This window comes from Carassius auratus, chromosome 5 (assembly GCF_003368295.1).
Source record: "Carassius auratus strain Wakin chromosome 5, ASM336829v1, whole genome shotgun sequence".
Lineage (NCBI taxonomy): Eukaryota > Metazoa > Chordata > Actinopteri > Cypriniformes > Cyprinidae > Carassius > Carassius auratus.
In genome coordinates, this window is record NC_039247.1 from 11,133,521 (window position 1) to 11,158,377 (window position 24,857).

General features: G+C 38.0%; 1 protein-coding gene across 3 annotated transcripts; it reads left to right on the forward strand.

Annotated features, from left to right (window-relative positions):
• Window positions 1-96: 96 nt before the first annotated feature.
• Window positions 97-24,624, forward strand: LOC113075174 (protein SCAI-like). Of its 3 annotated transcripts, none has more exons than XM_026247868.1 (18): window positions 97-474; window positions 886-955; window positions 10,199-10,313; window positions 15,962-16,057; window positions 16,274-16,360; window positions 16,462-16,560; window positions 16,721-16,817; window positions 17,141-17,239; window positions 17,621-17,773; window positions 17,933-18,073; window positions 18,221-18,322; window positions 21,059-21,137; window positions 21,705-21,804; window positions 21,905-21,986; window positions 22,350-22,422; window positions 22,546-22,719; window positions 22,837-22,937; window positions 23,877-24,624. In XM_026247868.1, exons 3-18 carry the CDS (start codon window positions 10,207-10,209, stop codon window positions 24,021-24,023), a joined length of 1,737 nt encoding a protein of 578 aa, XP_026103653.1. In that variant the 5' UTR covers window positions 97-474; window positions 886-955; window positions 10,199-10,206; the 3' UTR covers window positions 24,024-24,624. The 3 variants fall into 3 exon arrangements, with proteins under 3 accessions (XP_026103653.1, XP_026103654.1, XP_026103655.1); XM_026247869.1 differs by having other exon boundaries at window positions 10,202-10,313; XM_026247870.1 differs by having other exon boundaries at window positions 149-474; window positions 17,933-18,034.
• Window positions 24,625-24,857: the final 233 nt, after the last annotated feature.

Here is a 24,857-nt window from a genome sequence, read left to right on the forward strand (position 1 = left end):
TTTTAAAGGCGCTACAGTAAGACACCGCAGAGCGGCGCACGTCCCTTTTGAATCGAAGGGTCAGTGCCGTAGACGGCAGCACTACCCAAGTCCCGCCTCTATGAGTAAGTTGTATTCTGACTGACATCGCAGCCAACCAATAGAATGTATCGAACGTCACTAACAGACCGGCGGGCATCTGATAATCATGTTAGTTTGAGCGGGTTGCCACAACAGTCAATGAAAATTCAGCTGGCCAAACTGGACCGTCGACCGCAGTAGATGCCGAATGGCAGATACTCCCTGCTCTTCCCTGGGAGGGTGATTTGAATGAGCTGGATGCAAATGACGGTGCGCCACCGCACTGGATGTTTAGATTTGTTTCGGGGCGAGAATCACAGGCGAGCACTAACGTAACAGTTAACGTTACATGGAAACGCTGTTCTTGAGGAGCTGAAAAAGAAGATAGCCGCACCAAACTACACCAGTGCTCAGGTTGGGTCTCAAATCACTGACTTTTTTACAGATATCACTCGGCGATGTAGTATGCGTTAATTAAAAGACGAACATGGGTGAAGTTAACAAGTCTTAGTGGACTAAGATAGTCAAACATCAGTCAGACACACCATCATTAAAATATATTTATTCTGTAGCTTTCGGTCAGAGCGAAATATTTCTTATAGATAGGTGTACGTATATCATATCATCCCAATATATATGACAGAACACATCAGATGCTTTCAGTCACAGCGTCTGCTAAAGCCACAGTTTTGTCAACTCTGATGGTCATTTTGAGGACATGAACGCTCCTGCTTTCCGAACGTAACGTTAGTAAAACCCTGTTAACGCAGCTCTGTTGCCTCTATTGCCGTGACACGATCCAACCTATAGTTTCATCTTTGACAGAGTCACACAGAGTTGTCGTGGGTTACCGCATCCTGATCTGAGAAAGAGACAGACAGCCGTCGCGCTTGAGGTAAGTCATTATAGTTGAGACGCAGGCTTGATGCACCGGAGTAAGTGCATTGCGATGTGCTGGATGACGAGACGTGTCACAGTTGTTCTCCACACTGGTAATTGATGTAAAACAACAGCGATCAGTTAAATCAGTCCGCGTTCCTGATCAATGAACGGAACGAGCGCTATTACGCAGTGATGCACGCTGCCAAACGATTTACGTGTAGTTTTGGATTTTCACCCTTTGTCTATTGTTGCTTTTAGTCCACCCTGATATTCGAGTCGGGAGTGATATTGTGAATGGAACCCGAGCCAATAAGCATCTCTGTATTATTATTGAATGAAGACGGTTGAAGAATCATTGGCTGTCGCAAGAATTACTATATGTGCAGTCCGTGTTCATTCTGTCCTGCAACAGCACAGGATTGGGTTTTGCAGGGCGCTCGCTGTCTGCTGCTTTTATTGTTCACGATCGGGCTGAATCGGCCGTGCGTGCGTAATCTGAATGTAAGGGCAAGCGCGAATTGTATATTATTGTATAAGAAGCTTATTATGGCTGTGTTATGAATATGCATTGAACTTCAGATGAGGTCCTATGATAATTAAGCGAGATTAAAAAACATCGGATGACTGGGACCGAGAACAAAAAGGGAGATTTGTTGCAGAAATTCATGTTTTCTCAGCATCAGCTCTCACACACATCATCTTGTGAAACGAGCCACCAGGTTGCTTGGCTGAAATGACGTCATACAGACTGGTTTGTTATGGAAGAATGAGCTCATGGAAGAGAATTCTTCTTCTGTTACTGTAGGTAATATTATGGGTATTACCTTGTTTAGTTAGCGACAATAATGGGTGTAGTTTTTATCTTAAAATATTCATTTTATTTGAGCTCCATTGTAAACCGTTTTTAGTTGTCTGCACCCTTTTCTAACAGTCCATATCAACATGGTTGTGAATCAAGTAGCTCGGGTCGTGCTGGCAATTAGTGTAGGGCTGCAACACTGAGTACGATATTTCTTGAAGTCCACATGAAATCAAAATTGACCCTATTTAATTTGTTAGGCATTGGGCACAAAATCCTTAACCACTTCCCTCCAATCATCAGTCTGCTATGAGAGACGCCAAGGAGGTGTGATGAAACCAAGCACCTCCCACTATTTTTCTCATTCAATATTCTGTTTCACTCAGAGATACTTCACGAAACTGAAGTCGGTCACAAAACACTTGCATCATCATCATCATCATGCGATTTGACGCGATTGCATCTTAGATGTTCAAATCAGTATGTAATGTCACTCTAATGGCTGGAATACACTACACAACTTTTACTCTGATTTACAGTCTGGAGAAGTCCACACAATAGTTTCCAAAAGTCAGAGCCAGTCTGCAGATTTGAGTCGACAGATTTAATAGAAAATCGTGTATTGTATGATGGTTATGATTTTTAGCTTCAGACTTTTATTCCATCCAGTCGGAGGAGATCAGACATGTTTGATATTTTCAGCTGATTCTGAACCACACATTGTTTAAATTTTTCATGCATCTGCAACAAGGCACACACTTCTGCATGAGTTTGTTGTGACCGGAATGACTTTAAAGAGATACTCCACCCCAAAATGAAAATGTTGTCATTAATCACTTACCCCCATGTCATTCCAAACATGTAAAAGCTTTGTTCGTCTTCGGAACATAATTTAAGATATTTTGGATAAAAACCAGGAGGCTTGAGACTGTCCCATAGACTGCATAATAAAATAACGACTTTATTTAACAATTCCTTTGTCAACAATCTCTGAAAGAAAACAGCGCATCCTTGTGGCGCGGCTGACACAGAAGAGCGGAGGCAGTTTGAGTGATGTGGAGAGACACAGAAGAGACTGTGATTGCAAGCTGGTTTCTAAGCATAGCAAAGGCTTTCTGTTTGTTTCCTGTGTTTTATGGTGTATATATATATATATATATATATATATATATATATATATATATATATTCATTCCGAGCAGCTGAGTCCTTAGCAATCTTCAAGAATCTGTAAAAAACACACCTCTCCATCTTTATTTGGCCCTCTAACTTTAGCACTCACTATTCTAATTCTATTCGTAAAAAAAAGTATCAAACTAGTTTTCTTTTCATTTATTATTATTAATAACAAAATTAATATTAACAACATTAACAAAAAAAAAAAAAAAAGACCTAACACTAGCTTGCTCTATTTTTTTTCTATTCTAACTGTTTTCTTTTTATGTATTATGTTATTTAAAAGCCCTTGCTGTGTACTGCATTAAGTTAACTGAGACTTGTTATAGCACTTGTATATCATTGTTCTTTTGTTGATTTTGATTGCTTTCATTGTCCTAATTTGTAAGTCGCTTTGGGTAAAAGCGTCTGCTAAATGACTAAATGTAAATATAGGACACCTGTCCTATTTTTCTCTGCGTTTACTTCTTACCTCATTCCTGTGTGGATCTGAATACCGTTATAGAGACTTGGGCTCTTTTGCTACCAAGTCCACCATGTTTTGACTCACTCAAAACTCTCACTCTCTGTTTAGTTATGATGTTTCACAGTAACGGTATTCCATTAACATGAGGATGTAGGCCTTTCAGCATAATATTTGGTGTATGCCTAGATGCCAGTTGAATTAATTTTTAGAACTTTTAATAGAATGTGTTTGGTGATGCAGTGACTGCCAAAAGTGATATATAGGATACTGATTTGGCATATATTTTCAGTTGCATGTGTAGGTTTAATACAGGACAAACATACACATACTGCCTCATCCTGCAGTTCTTTTGCTGCAGATGCATAGCTCATGCATTTTTATGGAAGGAAAGGAAATGTGGGTCAAGCACACACATCTGTGCATGAGGCCTTTTACCTCTGCTGGCTTTAGAGCAAGCGCATGCATGTGTTTCCTTCATGAGACAAGGAGATCTTTCTTATACATGCCTCATTTCCACTCTTACCATCAATTATCCAAAGCCCATCCTCCATTCATTCCTAGATTGCATTCATAGAGGTTTAGAGGACAAGTTGTTTGTTTCACCATAAGATCTCACATCCTCTGGTCTGAGTCTTATGGCTGATTCTGTTTCCATAGCTCTGTGTCTATATATGCATATATTGATCATTTCAATTACCAATTGTTACAACATAAATATATAGAAAATTCTGTTTCAATATATTTGAAAATGTAATAGATCCTTCAAAAATCATTCTAATATGCCGATTTGCTGCTCAAGAAACATTTCTTTGAGCAGAAAAAAAAAAAAGTTGGGCTACTGCTTATTATTCTTGTGGAAACTCCGATAATTATTTTCAGTATTCTTTGATTAATAGGAAGTTGAAAGGTATGGCATTTATTTAAAGTGGAAATGTCAGTTTAATGCACCCTTGCTTAATAAAAGGATTAATTTCTTTCCAAAGAATCTTATTGACCCCAAACATTTGAACAGTAATGCATGAAAATTTAAATGTGACATTTTTTTAAAGGAACACATTACACACTCATTTACAGTCATTCATCTATTAAAATCAAGGCTTTGATCAAGTTAATTAGTTTGTGTTGATTTATAAAAATGCATGAAGATCAACCTTTCTGTTAAAAAAAAGTTACATTTTTCCAAACTACACTTGAAATCATCAAGTTATAAAATGAGTACTATTGTACTTATACATTTAATATTTTACTGTCAAAAACATTTACATTTATAAACTAATTTAGAACTTTCATAAGTTTATACCTTTTAATATTAAATTAGCTTAGATTTTTTTCTTATTCTCCTGGCACATGAAAACTGTAGTACCGGTATCTGTCTCATGCTGAAAAAAGAGGATGAATTCAATTGAGAATCAATGCAGAGGCTGTGCAAACAACCAGTGTGAAACGCTGAAGGTGCTTCCTTAATACAAGCATGTTTAAAAGTTAGGCATGATGTAAGGTGAATGATACAGAGATGTAGGCTACACATTCATGTAACGTGTTTGCATAATGTGTCCTGTTATTAAGCATCTCACATTCCTGTAGTCTATAATGCACATATGTGACACAAAATGTTGTTTTAATAATTATTTTATTTTATGTGTCAGCTAATGAGAAATGCTTGTCGACAGTTGACAGTTATATTGTTTGTTATAATACCTGTACAGTAGAAAACTACGGAAAGCTCAGGAGCCCTGAAAGTATGTGATTTTAAATTTTTTAGATTAGATCTACAGAGCATTATCTGAGCTATTAAAGTAATGTATGGCGTATATGATTACAAAAGAAATATTATGTTGTCAGAATACACATTTTAAATGCCCACTGTGCTTTTAAGAACCAGATGGTCTCGTTACCAGCAGGAGCTAACAGGGCTTTGGTAACAAGCTTAAACCTCGACCTGTGTGGTAGAGTCAGCCTTTTCCCCTCATTTGTACACCATACTAAATTCAGCATCTTAACCTGGGTACAAATTTGCATTGCAATGTTGTTGTTTTTTTGTGATCGACTCGAGTATGTACTAGCATTGTATTTTGTCCAAGCTTAAATAATAAGTTTGCTAACGATTGTGATAATTAAATTATTGTGTTAATTGGGACGACATCTTTGAGAAATCCACAAAATATTCTCTGAATTTGTTGACAGCAGTTGAAATGAAAGGTGGACTGAAACCGTCCATATGTGGACCATGGTGAGCCATCTGGAGGCTGAGCAGGGGTGATGGACACGCTCAGGTCTTGTCCATTCAGACCACCTTGGACTGACAGCTGAATGTTTGCCTTACTACCCACTGGGTCTGACCACATGCACACACACACACACACACACACACAAAAGTTGACACTATACAATGTTTGAGGCAATAAATGATGTTTCTCCCTGCAGTGGCTTCCAATGTCAGCACAATACATCACACAATTCTTGCTCTTATTGGTGAGAATAGGCCTTCAACATACAAATTAAGCATTTATTCTCCCAGATGCGGAGTTAGAGCTTTACATATATCTAGACACGATGCTTCTTTCAAAATCATTTGTAAAATTGTTGACTACATTGAGTCAAGGCTATTCAAGTTTCTTAACACTTTATAAATGAACCTTCTATTTTTTTTTCCCCACAAAGCTCACTTAAATTCATGCTTTGCATATGCATTATAGCTATTTATCATGGTTCCTCCTCTCATTTGGGTCTCTCCCCTACTCTGTCCGATTTAACATCTGATCTGAGCAGTAAGCACAGCACAGTCAGCCTTAGGCGTGTGTTTGTCATACTCCCGCTTTCTTACTTTCTCTGTGCCTTTGACGTCTCTTTCTCTCTTTCCCCCCAATCCACGCCTCAGACACAAAAACATACACACAAACACACACACACAATGCCCGGTTCCTCCTGGTGTAGCTAGAAGAGGTGCACGTTTCCTCCCTATGACACATCTACGCCACATTTATCTTCTGCCACCACAGAGAGGCCATGTGTGGTGTTGTGTTGTTTGGTTGACACCACATAGTGTCACACAAACACACAAGCTAAGTCATATTCACAGCATACTTAATGTGTAAATACACAAATAGAATCTGTGCTGTGATGTTTAGCATTTAAGAGTAGTGAATTATTATCGTGTTGATAATGTGAAAACACGCAGATTAATTGGGCTTCTGTGAGATCCGACCTTCTTCCATCTGCACAGAGTAGACTATATGCTGTCTTTAAAGGCCATTAAAGCAGTGAGCTTGCTTCTGAACAGGAAGGGCCTTTGAAATATCCCATTCTTCAGCCAGAAAAGATCAGTGTGTGATGGCATATGTAGCAGGCAGTTTGCAGGACCTGAATCTCTTCTGCCCTTTAGTGGTTTATTAAGACTTCAAGTCAGCATGAAATGAAAATTGACCTTACTTTACGTTCTTAGTCTTTAAATAATTTTAAATGCTACAATGTACAGTAAGTAAAATGGCTATTTATTTTGAGGTTTAAGATTACATTTAATAGTGTTATTAAATTTAATGTAGTTTAAAAGATTAATTTAACACCATATTCTAACCGGACACAATATGATAAGATTCCAGCAACACAAATTTTCTTTCCAATCCAGGCGCTTCGCAGCTACAAGATCAAGATGAATGAGTGGGCGGGCGGGCTTTTCCTGGAAATTAATTTAAATAAATGATTTTAACTTTATTCAAAATACACACTCTGTGGCTGTCAAAATGTTTGCCATGGAATATGCATATTTGTTTACATAAAGTTCCCAGTTTCAATGCTCTTGTTTCTGAGGTTATTCATTGTTGTTTTCATGCACAATGATATACAGACTAAAATTAAAGGAGATGAAAGCAAATGTAATCTAAATAGAGAAAATGGGCATGAACATTTTAAAGGGGTAATATGAAGCATTTTTTTTCTCTTTGGAGTGTTACAAGCTCTTGGTGCATGAAGAAGATCTGTAAAGTTTTAAAGACATGTTCAAAATCATGAATATATCACGTTATAATGGGGTTTATGGTTTTGTCTCATCGCTTCGCTGGACAGGGCATCACAATATGCTAAGGGCTGTAACATTTCCGTCACATGCTTGAGGTATTCGGCCAATCACAATGCACTGGAAAGCTGGCCAATCAGAGTACACCCGCTTTTTTTTTTTTTTTACCTTGAACTGCATAAACCCATTTCATTGCACCAAATACACCAGATAATTTTCTTTTAAGCAGCATCATATGACCCATTTAAATATCCAGTATCGACTGGTACTGATAAATTGTAAAATATCTAATAACGGTCGATAAGTCAAGTAAATTCTGCTTTATCGTAAATTCTTCCACATGTACATTACATGCATACAGAGAATCGAAATTGCGTTACTCACAGAACCCCGGTGAATACAGATAACATTAACAGTAGAGCCTTAAAATCTAGATCAAATACGAAATATAAGAAACAAGTTCAGGAGGGAGTTCAGCTTCGTGACAGCCTGGTGGATGAAGCTGTCCTTCAGTCTGCTGGTCCTGGCCTGGAGAATCCACAGTCTCCTCCCTGATGGCAGCAGACTGAAGAAGCTGTGTGTGGGATCACCTGCGATGCAGAGGGCTTTGAGAGTGAGACAGGTTCTGTAAATGTCCTGGAGGGAAGGGAGAGACACACCAATGATCTTCTCAGCTGCTCTCACTATGTATTGCAGAGTCTTTCGGCAGGAAGCATTGCAGGCACCATACCACACAGTGATGCAGCTCGTCAGGATGCTCTTGATGGTGCCTCTGTAGAAGGTGTACATGATAGGGGGTGGGGCTCTGGCTCTCCTCAGTTTGCGGAGGAAGTAAAGACGCTGCTGTGATTTCTTGGCCAGTGCTGCTGTGTTTTCAGTCCAGGAGAGGACCTCTGTGATGTGCACATCTCCTGTGCGCTCTCCTTAAGTAAACAATAATCTCCTCCTTCTTCTCCACGTTCAGAGAGAGATTGTTGCACTACACCAAATTTGCCAAGTGGCTCACCTCACTCTTTTAGTTTGTCTCATCTTTGTTGCTAATGAGACCAACCACAGTCGTGTCATCCGCAAACGTTATTAAGAGGTTGGAGTTGTGTGATGGTGTGCAGTCGTGGGTCGAGCGAAGAGGAAGAGTCGAGCGAAGAGGAGGGGGCTCAGCACACATCCTTGGGGGCAGCCCAGTGTTCAGTGTGATGGTGCTGGATGTGTTACTGCCGAACGGTACTGCCTGAAGTCTTCCAGTCAGAAAGTCCAACAGCCAGTTGCACAGCGAAGTGTTGAGCCCCAGCTGGACCAGTTTGTAAATGAGCTGTTGAGGGATGATTGTGTTGAATGCTGAACTGAAGTCTATTAACAGCATTCTGATGTAAGAGTCCTTTTTGTCCATATGTGTGAGTGCTGAGTGGACGGCAGTGACGATGGCATCATCGGTCGACCTGTTAGACCGATATGCAAACTGGAAGGGGTCCAGAGAGGGGGGGGAGGCAGACTTGATGTGGTGCATGACTAGCCGTTCAAAGCACTTCATGAGGATGGGAGTAAGTGCAACAGGACGGTAGTCATTGAAGCAGGATGGAGATGGCTTCTTCGGAAACTGGAATGATGGTGATAGTTTTGAAGCATGTGGGAACAACAGCTTGACTAAGTGAGATGTTGAAAATGTCTGTGAAGACATCAGTGAGTTCTGCTGTACAGTCTCTCAGTACACGCCCGGGGATGTTTTCAGGACCCGGAGCTTTTTGTGTGCATTGATTCTGCTGAAGGATCTCCGCACGCTGTCTGGGGTCAACGTCATCACTTGGTCGCCGCGAGGAGGTGGAGTCTTCTGTGCAGTAGTGCTGTTTTGTTGCTCAAAGCGAGCGAAGAAGGTGTTCAGCTCGTTCAGAAGAGAGATGTTGCTGTCACAGGTCCGTGGTGGGGGCTTGTAGTCCGTAATGGTCTGTATCCCCTGCCATAGGCTCCTAGTGTCTCTGCTGTTGCTGAATTGATGTGCTATCCTCCTGGAGTGCTGTCTCTTAGCCTCTCTGATGCCGGATGAACAGGATGGCTGTTCTCAGGCCCACCTCATCTCCAGCTCTGAAGGCAGCATTCCGTGTCTTCAGGAGTCTGTAGACCTCCCCTGTCATCCATGGCTTCTGATTGGCCTGGACATAAATAAAATGGTACTGATATATTGTGCATCCCCATTTTACACCTAAAGATGTAAACAGTATTTATTTTTTTTATAAATGTAACATTTGTGTATTTTACCTTTAGATGAAGTCATATCGACCACTAAAGTTGCAAATTTTTGATGTCTCTCTAATCTGACACACATTTGAGCTCTTGAAGTCCTTACTGATGAGTTGAATGAGGTGTGTTTGATTAAAGAGACATCTAAAATAGGCAGTGTCTGGGTTCTCCAGGATTGAACAGAATAAAAAAGAAAAACGACTTTCAAGCTTAATATATCTTGGTTTATTCATCTCCATGAAGTTCATATAAATGGATTATTTTAAGGGTTTCAGTGAAATGTTTGTTCCAACTGCGATGCAAATTCGTCAGAGCATGTCAGTTGGTTTGGAGGTGGAATTAGTCAGTTTATGTCAAAGCTGATTCAACATCTGCCCACGTCACTGATGCAGATTCTTATACCCACAATATGTCAGTTCAGAATTCTGTGGCGCTCATTTAACTGTGATTCATAAAACTTGCTTCCGCCACTGATGCCTGCTTCAGTGTTGTGCTAGTGCTAACGACTCAGTTTTGCTTAACTCTGCCGAAGGTCTGTTTTGAATTCATTTTTTGTTTTGTTTTGTTTCCAGCAGCTGCCATGACAGGGGTGGGGGCAGACGATGACATCCCTCTCTGTGAGAGAAAAACTGTCACTGACTTCTGCTATCTCCTGGACAAGTCCAAACAGCTTTTCAATGGCTTAAGGTCAGTCTTTTCTCGGTGTCTGAGCATTTTGCTGTTTATTTATGGTCTTGTTTGCCTTCCAGATAGCTGTCTGGGTCCAATGCTGCAGTGACCTCATGTACACTTGCTCAGCTCAAACTCTTCTTTCCTTCGTTCATTCCTTCCTTTCCTCTGTTTTCATACTTGCCTTTCTTTTTTTTATGAATTTTGTTCATTCTTTTGATAATTTGTTGTTCTTTTCTTCTTTATTTCATTCTCTTGTTTGTTTTTGTTCTTTCTTTTGTTTTCATTTGTTTTTCATTTTGTTTTTTCATGCATTGTTCATTTGTTTCTGTTTTAATTCCTTCCTTCAGTTTTTTTTCTCATTCATTGTTTCTTTCGTCTGTCTTATTGTTTGTTCATTTATTCATCTGTTTTTGGGTATGACCCATGAGGAATTCATTTGAATACCAGAGTCAAGCTTGTTTTCTGTTCTGGCAATAACCATAAATCATGCTTTAACCATGTAGTGACAGTGACTGATGTTAGAATCAAATATGGTGACTTATGTAACACTGGACTGTCTTATCACAGTTGAGACAACGTTATTTAATAACCAAGTCTAGTCGAGGCAGCCAAATCTTAATTAACCGACAGCAGCTTCAAATGCTTTTTAAATTTATGAGAGCAGCATATCGCTTGGGTTGCTTTCAGGCCACAAAACTGACCAGAACACCAGTGACAGAATCTAAAACCTTTGGCTGACACAAAGCTCATATTGCCAAATATGAACAAAAATGTGAATGGCACTCATTTTTTGTAATGTGGAAGATATTACCTAGTAAACATAGTACAGGTTTACTGAATACAGTCTCAAAGAGTCAAGAAAATATAAAGGGATAGTTCACCCAAAAATGAAAAGTCTGTCATCATTTGGTCACCCTTATGCTGTTCCTAAACTGTATGACGTTTTCTAATGTGAAATGCAAAGATAATGTCTTTTTGTCCATACAGTGAAAGTCAGTGGGGTCCAGTGTTGTGTGGTCCTCACTGACTTCCAACATGAGAGTGAGTGAATGTACACAAGATTTTCATTTTTGGTTCAGTGCAGTTCATAGAATATGGGTGTTACTCTCTTTTTAGCTGAACTGTGTGTGAATGTAACCATTTTTAGCACTCCGAAACAGGGCTGATAACTTTACTGTATATTGACGTGTGTGAATGTAGCAGTTTTGTAGGTGTGGTTGGTTTTCTCTGCATCTTTAAATGAGCAGGTTCTGATGTCTCATCTGTGCTGTGCTTTATGTATGTGTTGATGTTTGCCTGTTCATCCGTAGGGAGCGGAGAGCCCTTTATATTTTCCAGTGTCTGGGTGAAGTGAGCTCAGTTTTACATCTGAATGAATCTTCAGCTCTCCTCTTCCACCCCCTCATATCTGCCAGTGTTTGTCTATGCATTACACACACTCTTTAAAAAAATGAATCGCGTCGCTCCCGTGTTTATCACCATTTCTCAGTAGCCAGTAGGTTGCGCTTGAGTTAATCAGTAATTTTTAGCTAAGACTATTTATAGGACAAGTATGTCAGTAGTGTGGGCTCTCTCTCTCTTTTATGCTTTCTTCCTCCATTCTTTTTTCTCTCTTTTGTCTTCACAGTTTGTATTCCTTCCCTACTTTCTTATCTCGGTTTCCATGCCCTGTCCTTATGGACAGGGTTTGTGTTTGTTATATTTATATCGCATAAGCGACTGAGACTGCTACAGTCCAAGAGCTTGGTTCGCAGACTTACTCGCATGTTCTAACATATATTCATGCAGTAGGTTTTTTGCGCATCAAGGAATTTTGTTTTTTAACCTCATCTGTAGCAAAACAGGAAAAAAAACTAAAATCAGCTAAAGTATAAGTGAAATCAGGAAAAAACAGCACTCTCTCTTGCTTCTGTGATGTTGCTAAACCAATATCATATGATATTAATATAGGACAAAAACCCATGCAGGGGCATTTTTTTGTCTTCATATCTTGAATATTGTGGGCATAAAATTGCATTCATAAGCTACATGTTAAGTCATCGTTCTGCATCATGTTTGTCAGCAGCTGCATGCAGTGTAAATTGACGTGCAGGACTGGGCAGGGTGGAGTGCATTAAAATGTGTTAAAAAATTGTAATGCATAATTTTTTTCCATAATTAAAAAAAAACAAAAAACTAATTTCCTAGCCTTAAAAATTTCTACATTTTATCTGAAACCCCCCAAAATGACAAGTGATAAAAGTCTCTCCTGCATTTGGGACAAAAATAGCTTCCACTGACTTTTTTCCAGTATTAGTATTGTACCTCTAGTCCAAGCATAAAGGTGCATATATCTCTTATTTACTCATTATTCCTGCATGAAGGATTTCATGTGATGCATTTATGTTTCTTACCTTAATGATAGCTTGTGTCTACCCAAATACAAGACTAGAGGCTTTTTATGAGGCCACGCCCCCATGCCCTGTTTCTCCATGCTAATTAGGCTGTCTAACCAGTTGCGGCCTACTTCTGTATTTGACGCTTAGCAGCACCCTGTAGAGTTCAGTAATGAAACAGCTATTATTAATTGGTCTCATTTCTTTACCTAATACTTCCAGTACTTGATAGCGCTCTCTGTCTTTCACCTCTTTGGTATCTCTTTATTAAACAAGCTTGACTCATTAGAGACATTTATAGTGGCTTTGACATTTTCATTTAACATTCATATTCTTAGTCAGCATTTAACACAGAGTGAAAAAATGCAAACACGCATACACCACAGTTCAAAAGTTTACAGTAAGCAAGAATTGCTTTTTTTTAAAAAATCTTTATTCATTAAGAACACATTAAATGATTCAAAAGTAACAGTGAAGACATTTACTTTTGTCATTATCATTCCATATAAACGATTTACTCATCAATGAATCCTAAAAAATATCACAGTTTCCACAAAATATTAAGCAGCACAACTGTCTTCAACATTGATAATAATAAGAAATGTTTTTTGAGCATCAAATTAGCACATTAGAATGATTCCTGAAGGACCATGTGACACTGAAGACTGCTGAAAATTCAGCTTTGCAACACAGGAATAAATTACATTTTAAAATATGTTACAATACAAAATAGTTATTTTAAACGAATAATATTTCACAATAATGTTGTTTTTACAGATTTTCTCTTTTTTTTAAGAAATAATGCATACTTGGTGAGCATAAGAGACTTCTTTTTAACCCCAGACTTTTGAACAGTATTACACGTGTATGCCAGCATAGCTATGTTCAATTAAAAAAATATGTATAAAAAAACAATGCATATATTAATATATTTTAAATATCTAATATTTTTTAGATTTAGGGTTTTTAAAAAATATATCAATATCAATATAATTAGCCTACTTACTCCCGTATATTGTTTGTAGACTTTCTTAAACTAACTCTTTTGTTCATGTCAGTTCCAGAATATATTCCAGAGTAACAGAGTATAAATGACCTCACTCAGCCATACAGCATGCAGATGTAATATTGCTACATTACTCAAATAACACCACATCTGACCCCCATCTGCACATACACTGTCCTACATCCCTGCTTTCCTGCTTGCTTAATTTACAGGTCTGTCCCTGGCTGTGTTCTGCCAGTGAATCTGTCTTGTGAGTATTAATACTGACAGAGAGGATGGGAAATTAATGGTGCATGTAGTGAAATTAAAGCCCTGCCTAATGACTGCACCTATCTCCTTCCTGACCTCGTCTCTCGCAGCACACAAGGGCACTCGGGTGAACCGTAAATCTCACAAATCCATCTCTATAACCTTACAGTGTGTGTTATCAATGAAAGTTGTGCAACTGAAATGTGTGCGTGTTGGCGCTACAGCACCGGGTTTAACCGAATCTGCATGAATGAAAGGAGGTGTGTCTGTGCGCGGGTGTTTCATTGTGTTGCATGATGTGTGTGTGTGTGCATACATTATATGTGTATTCGCTAACTCAAGGTTATGCCTGGACAAAAACATTTGTTTTTTTACATTCATTTTTGTCTCCGCTCCTTTCCCTTAGTGGCCTGATGCAGGTTCATAAAAGATGCATCATCTACTGTAATCATGTGTGAGCTTGTGTAAATGAGGGCTTTTGCATTTACCTGCTGTATTCACAGCCTCCCTCCCTCCCTTCCCCAGTCCCTGCTTCTGTTGTCATAGCAACCCTCTGATGATAACAATAGGGACTAGAGGTGTTTTGGGAGGGTTCAGGGGGAAAGGGACGGGAAAGGAATAAAGAGAGAACGAGCGAGTGGAGGCGGAGGAGGCAAAAGAGCTGTTTCTCCAGCTGATTGCCATAGCTCATCAAATTCCTTCACATCATCAGCACTATGACTAACCACAGCCCTGCCCAAAACACTCGCACATTCTGACTCTCTCTGATTGCTCTGTTTTTGCTCTCTCCCATCAACAGTGACTTCACATCATTGCCATGATGAAGCTAATTAAGTGCATGACAACCATGACCACTTGTATATTTGGAAGGCTTTATCTGCTGTTGTCCACATGACGTCCTGCAATAGCAGTGTCTGGGCAGAGCGGCAGAAATGGCTATTGTAATGATACGTGGGTTTCAAGGTTGTAGGTTTGGTTTGAACACAGACTTGATATTATAATTATTAAAACAAACCGGTGATTAAAGCAATGAGTCACAGTGACCTTGATCATATTCACAAAGCAAGTTCAGTTGCATAGAAGTCTGCTAATATAGGGAAAATAACCTTAGATTGACAAAAATCATAATTGTCGATTATTCCCTTTATATTGCAATTGTGATTTATTAATTACGATTATCACAGTTTACATTGAAGGATGTTTATACCATTGTTTGATGCAACTGCATGCCGTATTTTTATATGAAAATAAACAAGCTGAAACCTTTAGTGCTTCTTCTTTAAATGATAAAATAAGTAAAAAAAATGGTTTTATAATGTTATACTAAAGCTAAAACGATGGAAAAACCATTAATATAACATGTAATAAAGAAAAAAACAGATCTTAAGCATGCAGAATAACATAAGTGGACTTTGAATTGCTGCTTTGAATGATTATGTAATTGTTGCATCCATAAATGCCATAATTGTAATCGCGAATAGAAATTTAATTAATTGTGCACCCCTAATTTACCTCATACCCGAAGTCTAATTTTCTATGCACTAATACATTAATAAAAATAAATGAAGCCAAACCTGTATGACTTTTCTTCTGTGGAACATAAAATAAGTTATTTTGAGAAATGTCTCTGGTGTTTTTTTTGGGACTACTATGCAATGGAAGTCAGTGGTCACCAAAACTGTTTGTTCACCAGCATTCTTTAAAATATATTTTATGTTCTATGTTGACTCTGTTGTAGAAGTCTGTATTCAATTGTTTTCTTCAAAACTTGATATCAATTTAATAGCAAGAAGATTTTCTAGTTTTAAGAAAGTCACCATTTTCAGTATTTACTTTAGTCATTGTCAAGTCATGTCACATTGATTTATGTAGCAGTTTATAAAATACTTAGGAATTGGTTTAATTTGATATTGCTTATAATTGAATGGCTTTAATCCCTAAACCTATTAAATGGTTGTTTGAATACTGATAAATGTGGAGATTAAACTGAATTTGGCTGTGTTTCTCTTGTTTGTTCTCTCACACTCCTGCAGGGATCTGCCTCAATATGGACACAAGCAGTGGCAGTCCTATTTTGGCCGAACATTTGACATATACACCAAGCTGTGGAAGTTTCAGCAGCAGCACAGGTCAGCCCTCTAGATGGACCTATTTTTGAAACTGAAAGGTCTTTTTTTTTTTTTTACCAAAAGCACAAAAATAAAGCAGGCTCTTTGGCTTAGAACTACATAGACTGAAGCTCTAATATGCATGACCAAACTTCCCTCTGATAGTTAATCTGCACCAGTGATGTCAACATAAATGACAGATGATTTCTTATGTGGTTTTGCTTTACTGGAGAATAGACAAGTCCTGGACAACCGGTACGGTCTCAAGAGGTGGCAGATAGGTGAAGTGGCCTCGAAAATTGGCCAGCTGTACTACCATTACTAGTATGGAGCTTTTTTAACACTACTCTTAATTCAGTTCATATCACACTGTGTATTGTAGGTATTGTTTTTAAACATTTTAATATATTTTTTTAAATCCTCAGCCTCCGCACTTCAGAAACAAGCTACCTAAATGAAGCCTTTTCCTTTTATTCGGCCATTCGCCAACGATCATATTACCACCAAGTCAACAAAGAAGACAGGTGAAAAGAAGCTACTCAACATACTTGTTTTTTTGTGTTTTTTTTTACTTACCATGTTCTGGAAAGTTCCTTGAAGTAACATACTTATGAGCAAGAGTAAAGCTCTCAAATTTCTTGATTTCTAGTCTTCAGTTCATCGCCCTGTGTTTCTTTTGCGCAGGCCAGAGCTGGTTGTAAAAAAGCTGAGGTATTATGCTCGGTTTATCGTTGTTTGTCTGTTGCTCAACAAGATGGACCTGGTTAAAGTGCTGGTCAAGGTAAGTGGACCTCAGACCAAACAAATCAGTTACACAGTTTTAGTCCATGGCTCACTATAAATATTGAACAGAGGATCTTGCCAAAAGATCAGTCAGCACAGACAGGCTGTTGGCCACTTATGCATCTGGAATTAATACAAAAACCATGCCTCATAAATTTTGGCACATTCAAGTAAAATTACACTCTGTCAGCCATTACATTTTTTCAATTTAATATTTACAAAGTACTAATCCCTATACTGCCAACAATACACTGTTAAAAACACAGTAGGCTGGCTATACATGGGTGTGTCTGAGACCATCTGTGGCGTCTTTTTCTACAGGAGCTGTCTGAAGAGATTGAGGACTACACCCAGCGCTTCAACACAGAGGACCAGTTAGAGTGGAACCTGGTGCTGCAGGAAGTTGCTGCTTTTGTGGAGGTGAGAAGTCTATAATGTGCCTTCATTATCACCACGAAACACCATTCACAGTTCATTGACTTCCATAATGTGATGACTCGCCAAGTGAAATAGAAAAATAGAAACAAATAATAATAATTTCTACCTGCTATGGTGGTTGTGGGGAGGGGCTGAAGCATATGTGGGAATATGAGGTGGAGCAAGTTATGATTTTGCTGAAAGATCATGCAACTTTAAAAAAATTTTTACATTGGAGTAATATAAACCAATTATACACACAACCTTGACCGTTACTTAAAGGACAGGTTTAGTGCAAAGTAAGACTTTTTTTTTGGCACTGTTTGAAAAATATTTTCCTGACATTGTGTCTTTAAAAAAAAAAAATGTTTTTTATCTATACAGGCAGATCCTCTTATGCTCCTAAATGATGACAACGCCGTGGTGGTCATATCCAATCGGCTGCAGGAGGGGGGTGTGCCCCCTCTTGAACAGGGCATGGTGGTTGGCCAGCTCACCTTGGCAGATGCACTCATCGTTGGCAACTGTAACAATCAGGTGGGAGTACAGCTGAGCAAGTTACATAATAAGTCAGACTCAAGAGGTGCTTTCTCATGTAATTGATTAGACACTTCAAATTTGTGGTGTAGGTTATAATAACAGTAGTGTTTATTGTAGTCTGGTTTTTGTGATAGATGGATTTTATCTGGTTTACAGGTGAAGTTTAGTGAGCTGACCATCGATATGTTTCGTATGCTCCAAGCGCTTGAGAGGGAACCAGTGAACCTAGCCACACAAAGCTCCAAGCCAGGGACACTTGTAAGAGAAGACTCTTACACTCTGCCTGTCACTCTCTATGTTGAGTGTTTCTGAGTATTTTCACCCTTCCTCCCTTGCTATTTCAGTACTTCACCTTTGTTGTGGCTCTCTCACTGTTCTTTCTCGCTCCGCGTGCTCTCGGTGTCTCTCTATTCCTCTCTCACTCGTTTATCTCTCTCATTATAGGAGCCCAATGAGAAGCCGGCCAAGAGAGAGAACCCTCATAAATATCTCCTCTACAAACCAACCTTCAGCCAGCTCTACACTTTCCTGTCTGCCTCCTTCAAGGTTTGGCTGATGTCATTCCAGTTATTAACACCTGTCAGTTTATTGTTAATCCATCCTGTCATTTATGTCCTTGTTTGACTCTATATTGCACAAGACCTTGTAGCAGACATGACGATTAAGCTTAAATCGAATGTGCCATATATACTGAGCTAATGTACTCCTCAATGACAAATTTTATTAGTTTGGGGTCAGCAGAGGTTTTATTTTTTCCATATATTCATCATGGATGCATTAAATTGATCAATTAAGACTTTTACATTGTTTATTTATTTATCTATTTAATGGCTTTTCTTTTGAACTTGACACAAAAATTAGTTTCATTAATGATAATAATAAGAAATCTTTCCTCAACACCAAATTAGCATATTAGATTGATTTCTGAAAGTTACTAAAAATCATCACAGGAATAATTTACATTTGAAAATTAATTAAAATAGAAGGCAGTTATTTCAAATGGTAGTAATATTTTACAATCTTACTGGTTTCATTGCAGTTTTGTTTAAATAATGTCTTTTTGAACATATGAGACTTCTTTCAAAGTAGGGCTGTGCGATATGACCGTTTTTGATCGTGAACGATAAAAAAGTCTCCACGGTCTGCTTTTGAAGAATATCGTAGTATTGTGCTACAGCGCACATACTATCAGCTGCAGTTTTGGCGCCTCCGTCATATACTGTACAACACCACATGCATTCACAGCATTGTTAACTCAGCATTAAAGTTACTGTCACAGGAACTGTATTTATTTCACAGACACAGAACTACATTATTTATTTGCTTTAAAACCTTGCTGGTTAAACGTTTCATTCACGTGCTGTGCTGACGTATGCTTTTTCGGAGTTCTTACACCCGAAGCGCGCCAACTAAAATACCTGTCAAACAGCACCCGATTACTGAACAAAGTTTTCTTTCGCAATAATACTATTAAAAGGTTTATATATAGACTCTGTTGGTTATGTTTAAAATGAAAGTAAACAGTTGAGAAAAAACAGATAGGTACCTGTGTATTAGATGTGTGCAGGACTTAAAGGGACAGCACTGAACATGCTGCTGACTGTCATTAAAAGAATAGTCCATCCTAAAATTAAATTTCTGTCATTATTTACTCACACACATGCTGCCCCAAACCTGTATTAATTTCCTTCTTGTGCTGAACACAGAAGAAGATATTTTGAAGACTGTGGGTAACCAAACAATTGCTGGTCTACTTTTAATTTGATAGTAGGAAAAAAATACTATGGAAGTCAACGGAGACCAGCAACTGTTTGGCTTTCCACGTTCTTCTTCAAAATAGCATTTATGTTACACAGAAGAAAATCACTCAGGTTTAAAACAAATTTTGAGGGAGTAAATGATGGTATAAAAATAAAACCCTATGACAGATTTGACAGAATGATGACAGAATTTTTATTGTTGGGTGAACAATTCCTTTTAATGTTAATAAAACAACAAAACACAGAGAAAAATCACTCAATGCTCTTGAAACAGTGACTGAAAACTTTAATACAGTTGCTTTAGGAATCAATTTATATAGTGTTTTATTTTTATATTTGTTCATTATATTTCTTGAATGCTCTTGCTAAATACACACATTGAACCTGAAAAGAAAGCTCTGTTTGTTTTATTTGTATAACGTGTATTTGTAATGTTTATTTTTGTTCTTAGTTTTTTTTAATAACAAAGATAAAAATCTGAAATTATTTTATCTTCACCCACTTTGGCCTAAATTTCTGCCATTCTTTTGTATATTCTGTTACATTGAAAGGCTTTGTCTTTATAATAGAGAAATCCATTTGGCTGTAATGCTCAGACAACTTGCAAAATAATAAAACCAACATGACAAAGAACCGTGATCAAATCGAGATTCGTTTTTTTTTGTTTAACAAATTACAATTGTGATATGATATTTTTGCCATATCGCCCAGTCCTATTTCAAAGTAATTTAAAAATCTTACTGACCCAGACTTTTGAACCGCAGTGCACCTATTTAAAATGTACTGCTTCTCTGGAACAAAAACACACCAAAGATATCTTTTATTACACAAATGCACACTAGAATGAGAATGTTCCTTCTTCTAAAATGTAAAACCTACAGCTAAACAATTCCTTTTGGATTGTAAAGGGCAAAGATAAATAAAACTGCTTTATTTCTGAACAGTTATTGCATTCTGCTTGTCTATTCCGTGCGCTAGTTTGGGTTCTGTTGTCTCGAGTGACACCTCGTGTGAGTGTGTGTGTGTGTGTGTGTGTGTGTGTGTGTGTGTGTGTGTGTGTGTGTAGCAGTGTTACTATCTACTCTGCTGTAGCGTAGCACCTCAAGAGTGTGAGGGAAACCCACACGCACATATGACTCAGATACTTTGTTTTTGCCACGCAGCAGTTCATTTTTAACATTTCATTTTTTCCCCATTGTGCTTCATTTTTTTGTTTAGATAAACAAATTACAAATAATTGTCAATTTTTTTTTAACCATTTCCAGTCATCAGCTGTTCTGTGTGTGTGTGTTTCACTATTTGAAAAGATGAATACTACCTCCTGTTATATTTTGAAATGTGTCTCGAGGGCATTACTGAGGTGCTCTGACTGCATAGCACTTAGAGTGCCACTGAACTTAATAATTAGACACTGCTTTACCATTTGTACTATTGTGAATGTTCTGATTTAATTAGCCAATTTAATGGATCCATTTTTCTGATGAAAGTTTTGTGTTCTTTGACTGATTTGTTTTATTGCTAGGAGCTGCCAGCCAATAGTGTCCTGCTGGTTTATCTCTCTGCCACCGGAGTGTTTCCTACTGGACGCTCAGAGAGTGAAGGTATGCCGGGGTGTTTTAGCTCACTATTGTTCTGACACCACCAGATATTTACATAAATATCTACTAAATATGGGCACTGTAGAAACACTGCTCAGCCGATTAAATTAAAGGATTCAAAGATTTGTTTAATATTATGTATTATCTGCATGAACAGACTAATACTAAATGCTTGTCAGCCTTTTCCATAGAGGATAATATCTAATCTTTCAACGTATTTTCAACGTATTTTCTGTCAATAGTAAGTAATATTATAATCAGTATTCTATTTCGGTATATTTTGAAATGTAGTTTATTCCTGATTTATTCAAGATTCTTTGATGAAAAGAAAGTTCAAAAGAACACATTTTAAATATTATTTTGTAACATCAATGTCTTTACTGTCATTTTTGAGCGGTAGTGTTGAAAACGGGGCAAACAGAAGTTTGATCCACGTAGAATTGTATTCCCAGTGCAAAAGGAAGATTTAGACTCCCATGATGCTTCATTTGGATGAATGATCCACACAGGAAGACGTCAGATCTGTCCTATCGTTATTATTTAACATCACCATTTCTTTATTCTATATAGGACCTTATGACTTTGGAGGTGTCCTGACCAATACTAATCGAGATGTGGTAAACGGCGAGACGGCGCAGAAGAGAAGCCAGGCACAAAAAGAGATGCACTGGTGAGCCTTCATTGACATCCATTCAATGCGCTAACTCTATGTCTGAGACACTGAGGTGTTATTTTAACATGCTTGTATGCGCAAATGTGTGTTTTTTCAGTCTCCACCCAGGAGACCTTTTCCCCTTCACCAGGAAACCTCTGTTTATCATTGTGGACTCATCCAACAGCACAGCATATAAGGTGAGACATCAACTCTCCGTCTCCCTGTCTTTGTCACACACACACACACACATTTCTTCCATTATTGCAGTATTCGGTGACTTCATGAGGCCCTTCATTATTCAAAAGCAGCCATGTGGTTGCTCGGTAAACGAGACTGTCTGACTTCTTGACTAGTATAAACATGAGAATAATAAACCTTGTATTCATTTTTCTTTTTACTCACAGTCTGATTGAATTTTTTTGGTCCATAACTGATTTTCTTTATTTGGCTGCTTAGTTCAGTAATGGAGTGCCCTCTTGTGTTCATATTGACATGGTGTACTAGTAGAACTGATTCTTCATCTAACTGTAGCTTGTTGACTTCTTCCTGTCTTTCCACAGAATTTCTCCAATCTGTTTGGCCAACCACTTGTCTGCCTGCTTTCTCCGACGGTGTATCCAAAGAGCATGCAAGGTCTCTCTTGATTTGCCATTGTGTTAGGACATAGGAAACATTTGTAACATTTGATTAACATTAGTTTTTCTTTTCTTTGAAGTAGGATCGTCTGATATTTATATTGATTATTCTATCTTGCAGACCAGTGTCAGCGTGGGAGTCTGTTTACTCTTTTCCTTTACAACCCCCTCATGGGCTTCCTGTCTGTGTGTGGACTGAGCAGCATGCGCTATGGATTGTGGGAAAAGGCCCAGGAACTCCTGCGGAAGGTTTTCCATGACATTGGCCAGATGATCACGAGCTCCCGAGCTATAGGTAATGCCAAAATGTTTCATCCCTTTCTTTTTTTTATGCCTTACATTAATTTTTATATACCAGTGACGTGTTTGACCAGTTTTCCGTTTCATAGTTTTCCTGTTGACTGTCTTCCAGATCAGGCCTATCTGCAGTTTTATGGCGATGAATTTCTACGTCTGCTCATGATCCGTTTCGTGTTCTGCTGCACCACGCTCCGATTACACAAGCTCTTCCGGGTGAGACTGAACTAAATAAATATCATACATGTTTATGTAATAAACACAATTTGATTTAATAATGATTATGTTTATTGATAACAGCCATATGTGTCACATGATTCTAAATGAATACATATTCAGCAATAAATAAACATTAGAGATATTCATATATGAGGTGTATCGTTAAACTTTTTAAATACGACTAGTTCCATTTATCTATAGTCTACTATTTTCAAAACGGATCTCTAAATCCATTGTTTATTGGAAGCTTAAAATGGATTTCTATTGAGATCCCATAAAATAATATCTTGTTGTTGTTGTTTTTGTAAATATGCATATCTATCAATCATTTTTTTATAACATGTAGACTAAAATTAGTGTGCACTTATACTGATCAACAGCCATTTATACCCAGTGTTGGTAGTGTTAACTAAAACTACAGCTATTTCTATGAAGCTTTATATAATTCATTAATTGAAATGAAAAATAAATATTAGATTAGAAACGTAAAACAAATTAAACACAAATTAGAAATGTTGCCTTGGCACAAAAAAAAAAGAAAGAACAAAAAAAGCTAAAGAAAAAAAATTAAAAAAGCACATACAATTTATAGAAACATTAAAACTACATATACAAATGAAAGCTACTTCAAGATATTAATAAATACTGTTATAGTATACAAATAATATAAAAATAACATTGTTTGTATCCCACGATCCTAAAATAATTATTTCAGACATCGGAGACAGTGGAGTATTAGACATACAAAGCTGCATCTGTTTCTAAACTGTATTTAAGTTAGAAATAGATAAAACATTGAGAAATTTTAATTTAATTTAAAAAATAATAATTCCAGTCATGTTGTATACATCCTGCTGGCACTACACACTCCACAGTTTGAGGACCACTGACTGACAAGCAGCTGGATGAGAAAATGTTTCTGTGTGCATGTTCCAGGAAGCAAGGAGTTTACCAGAATCATATCCTCCGCTGCCGAAACAGGAGATGGTGGAGAGCAGCCTTCTACAGAAGCATGTGCTGGAGCTGGCGGCCATGTTGGACGTGCAAAACCTCTTCTCTGATGGCATGCTGGATAACTATTGACCACATGGTGGCACAATGCCAACCTGCAAACACACATTTACACACACGCTCATGCCCATACACACGCATACACAAGTTGTAGGTAGTTTCTTCTGAATAAGCTAGTTGTTTAACCTAATCTCATTAGATCTAGATAGTTTAATAACTATTCAAGAGAAAATATCTTATCTTTGTGGGCAGATATTTACAATTTGTCAAGATCACATGTATTTTTAGATTTTAAGGCGCTTCACACATGCGCAGATTCGAAAGCGTTGCTCCCAAGATACAGGAAATTGTACTACATGCATGTATCGTATGGGTGTACGAGTGCAGGCACACAGGCGTTCAGACCTTTTGAAGGCAGCTATCGCCGTTTCTGAAGGTGATAAGAGAGCACAAGATGACGATTGAGAAGAAAGGAGCTCTGGAAACATTTATTTTTATGTGAATTGGTGCAATTCCAGGGAGATTCTTCCAAAATATGAGCCTACGGCTTTGGCAAAACACATTTTGGAGAAGGACGTTCGATTTCCTTCTCAACACTTTGCCTCTGCAACGTTTACAAATTTTTTCCATAGGGAGCGTGCTGCATGTTTGCATTTAATTGCTCCGCCTTGGATTTTTTTGGTTTGTTTTCATTCATTAAAACGTGTTTGCTTTTCCGTTTCGACACGCGTTTCGCAGACTTTAGCCTGGTCTTTCGAAGGAGGCCCACCATGCTGTGCCTCTTTCTAGTTATTTTGGTCATCAGCTAATCGGTTGTTAATTAATTAACGCTATGTTGACACCAGAATCTCCATTTTATAGAGCATTTCTTCAAAAGAGATTCTTTTTAGCATGCCTTGGTAGTGT

Excerpts from the sequence above, each read along its gene's own strand:
- LOC113075174 (XM_026247868.1), top strand. The coding sequence starts at position 10,207 with ATGACAGGGGTGGGGGCAGACGATGACATCCCTCTCTGTGAGAGAAAA. Across the intron at positions 21,987-22,349 it reads CCAACAGCACAGCATATAAG|AATTTCTCCAATCTGTTTGG; the intron begins GTGAGACATCAA and ends GTCTTTCCACAG. Across the intron at positions 22,938-23,876 it reads GATTACACAAGCTCTTCCGG|GAAGCAAGGAGTTTACCAGA; the intron begins GTGAGACTGAAC and ends TGCATGTTCCAG.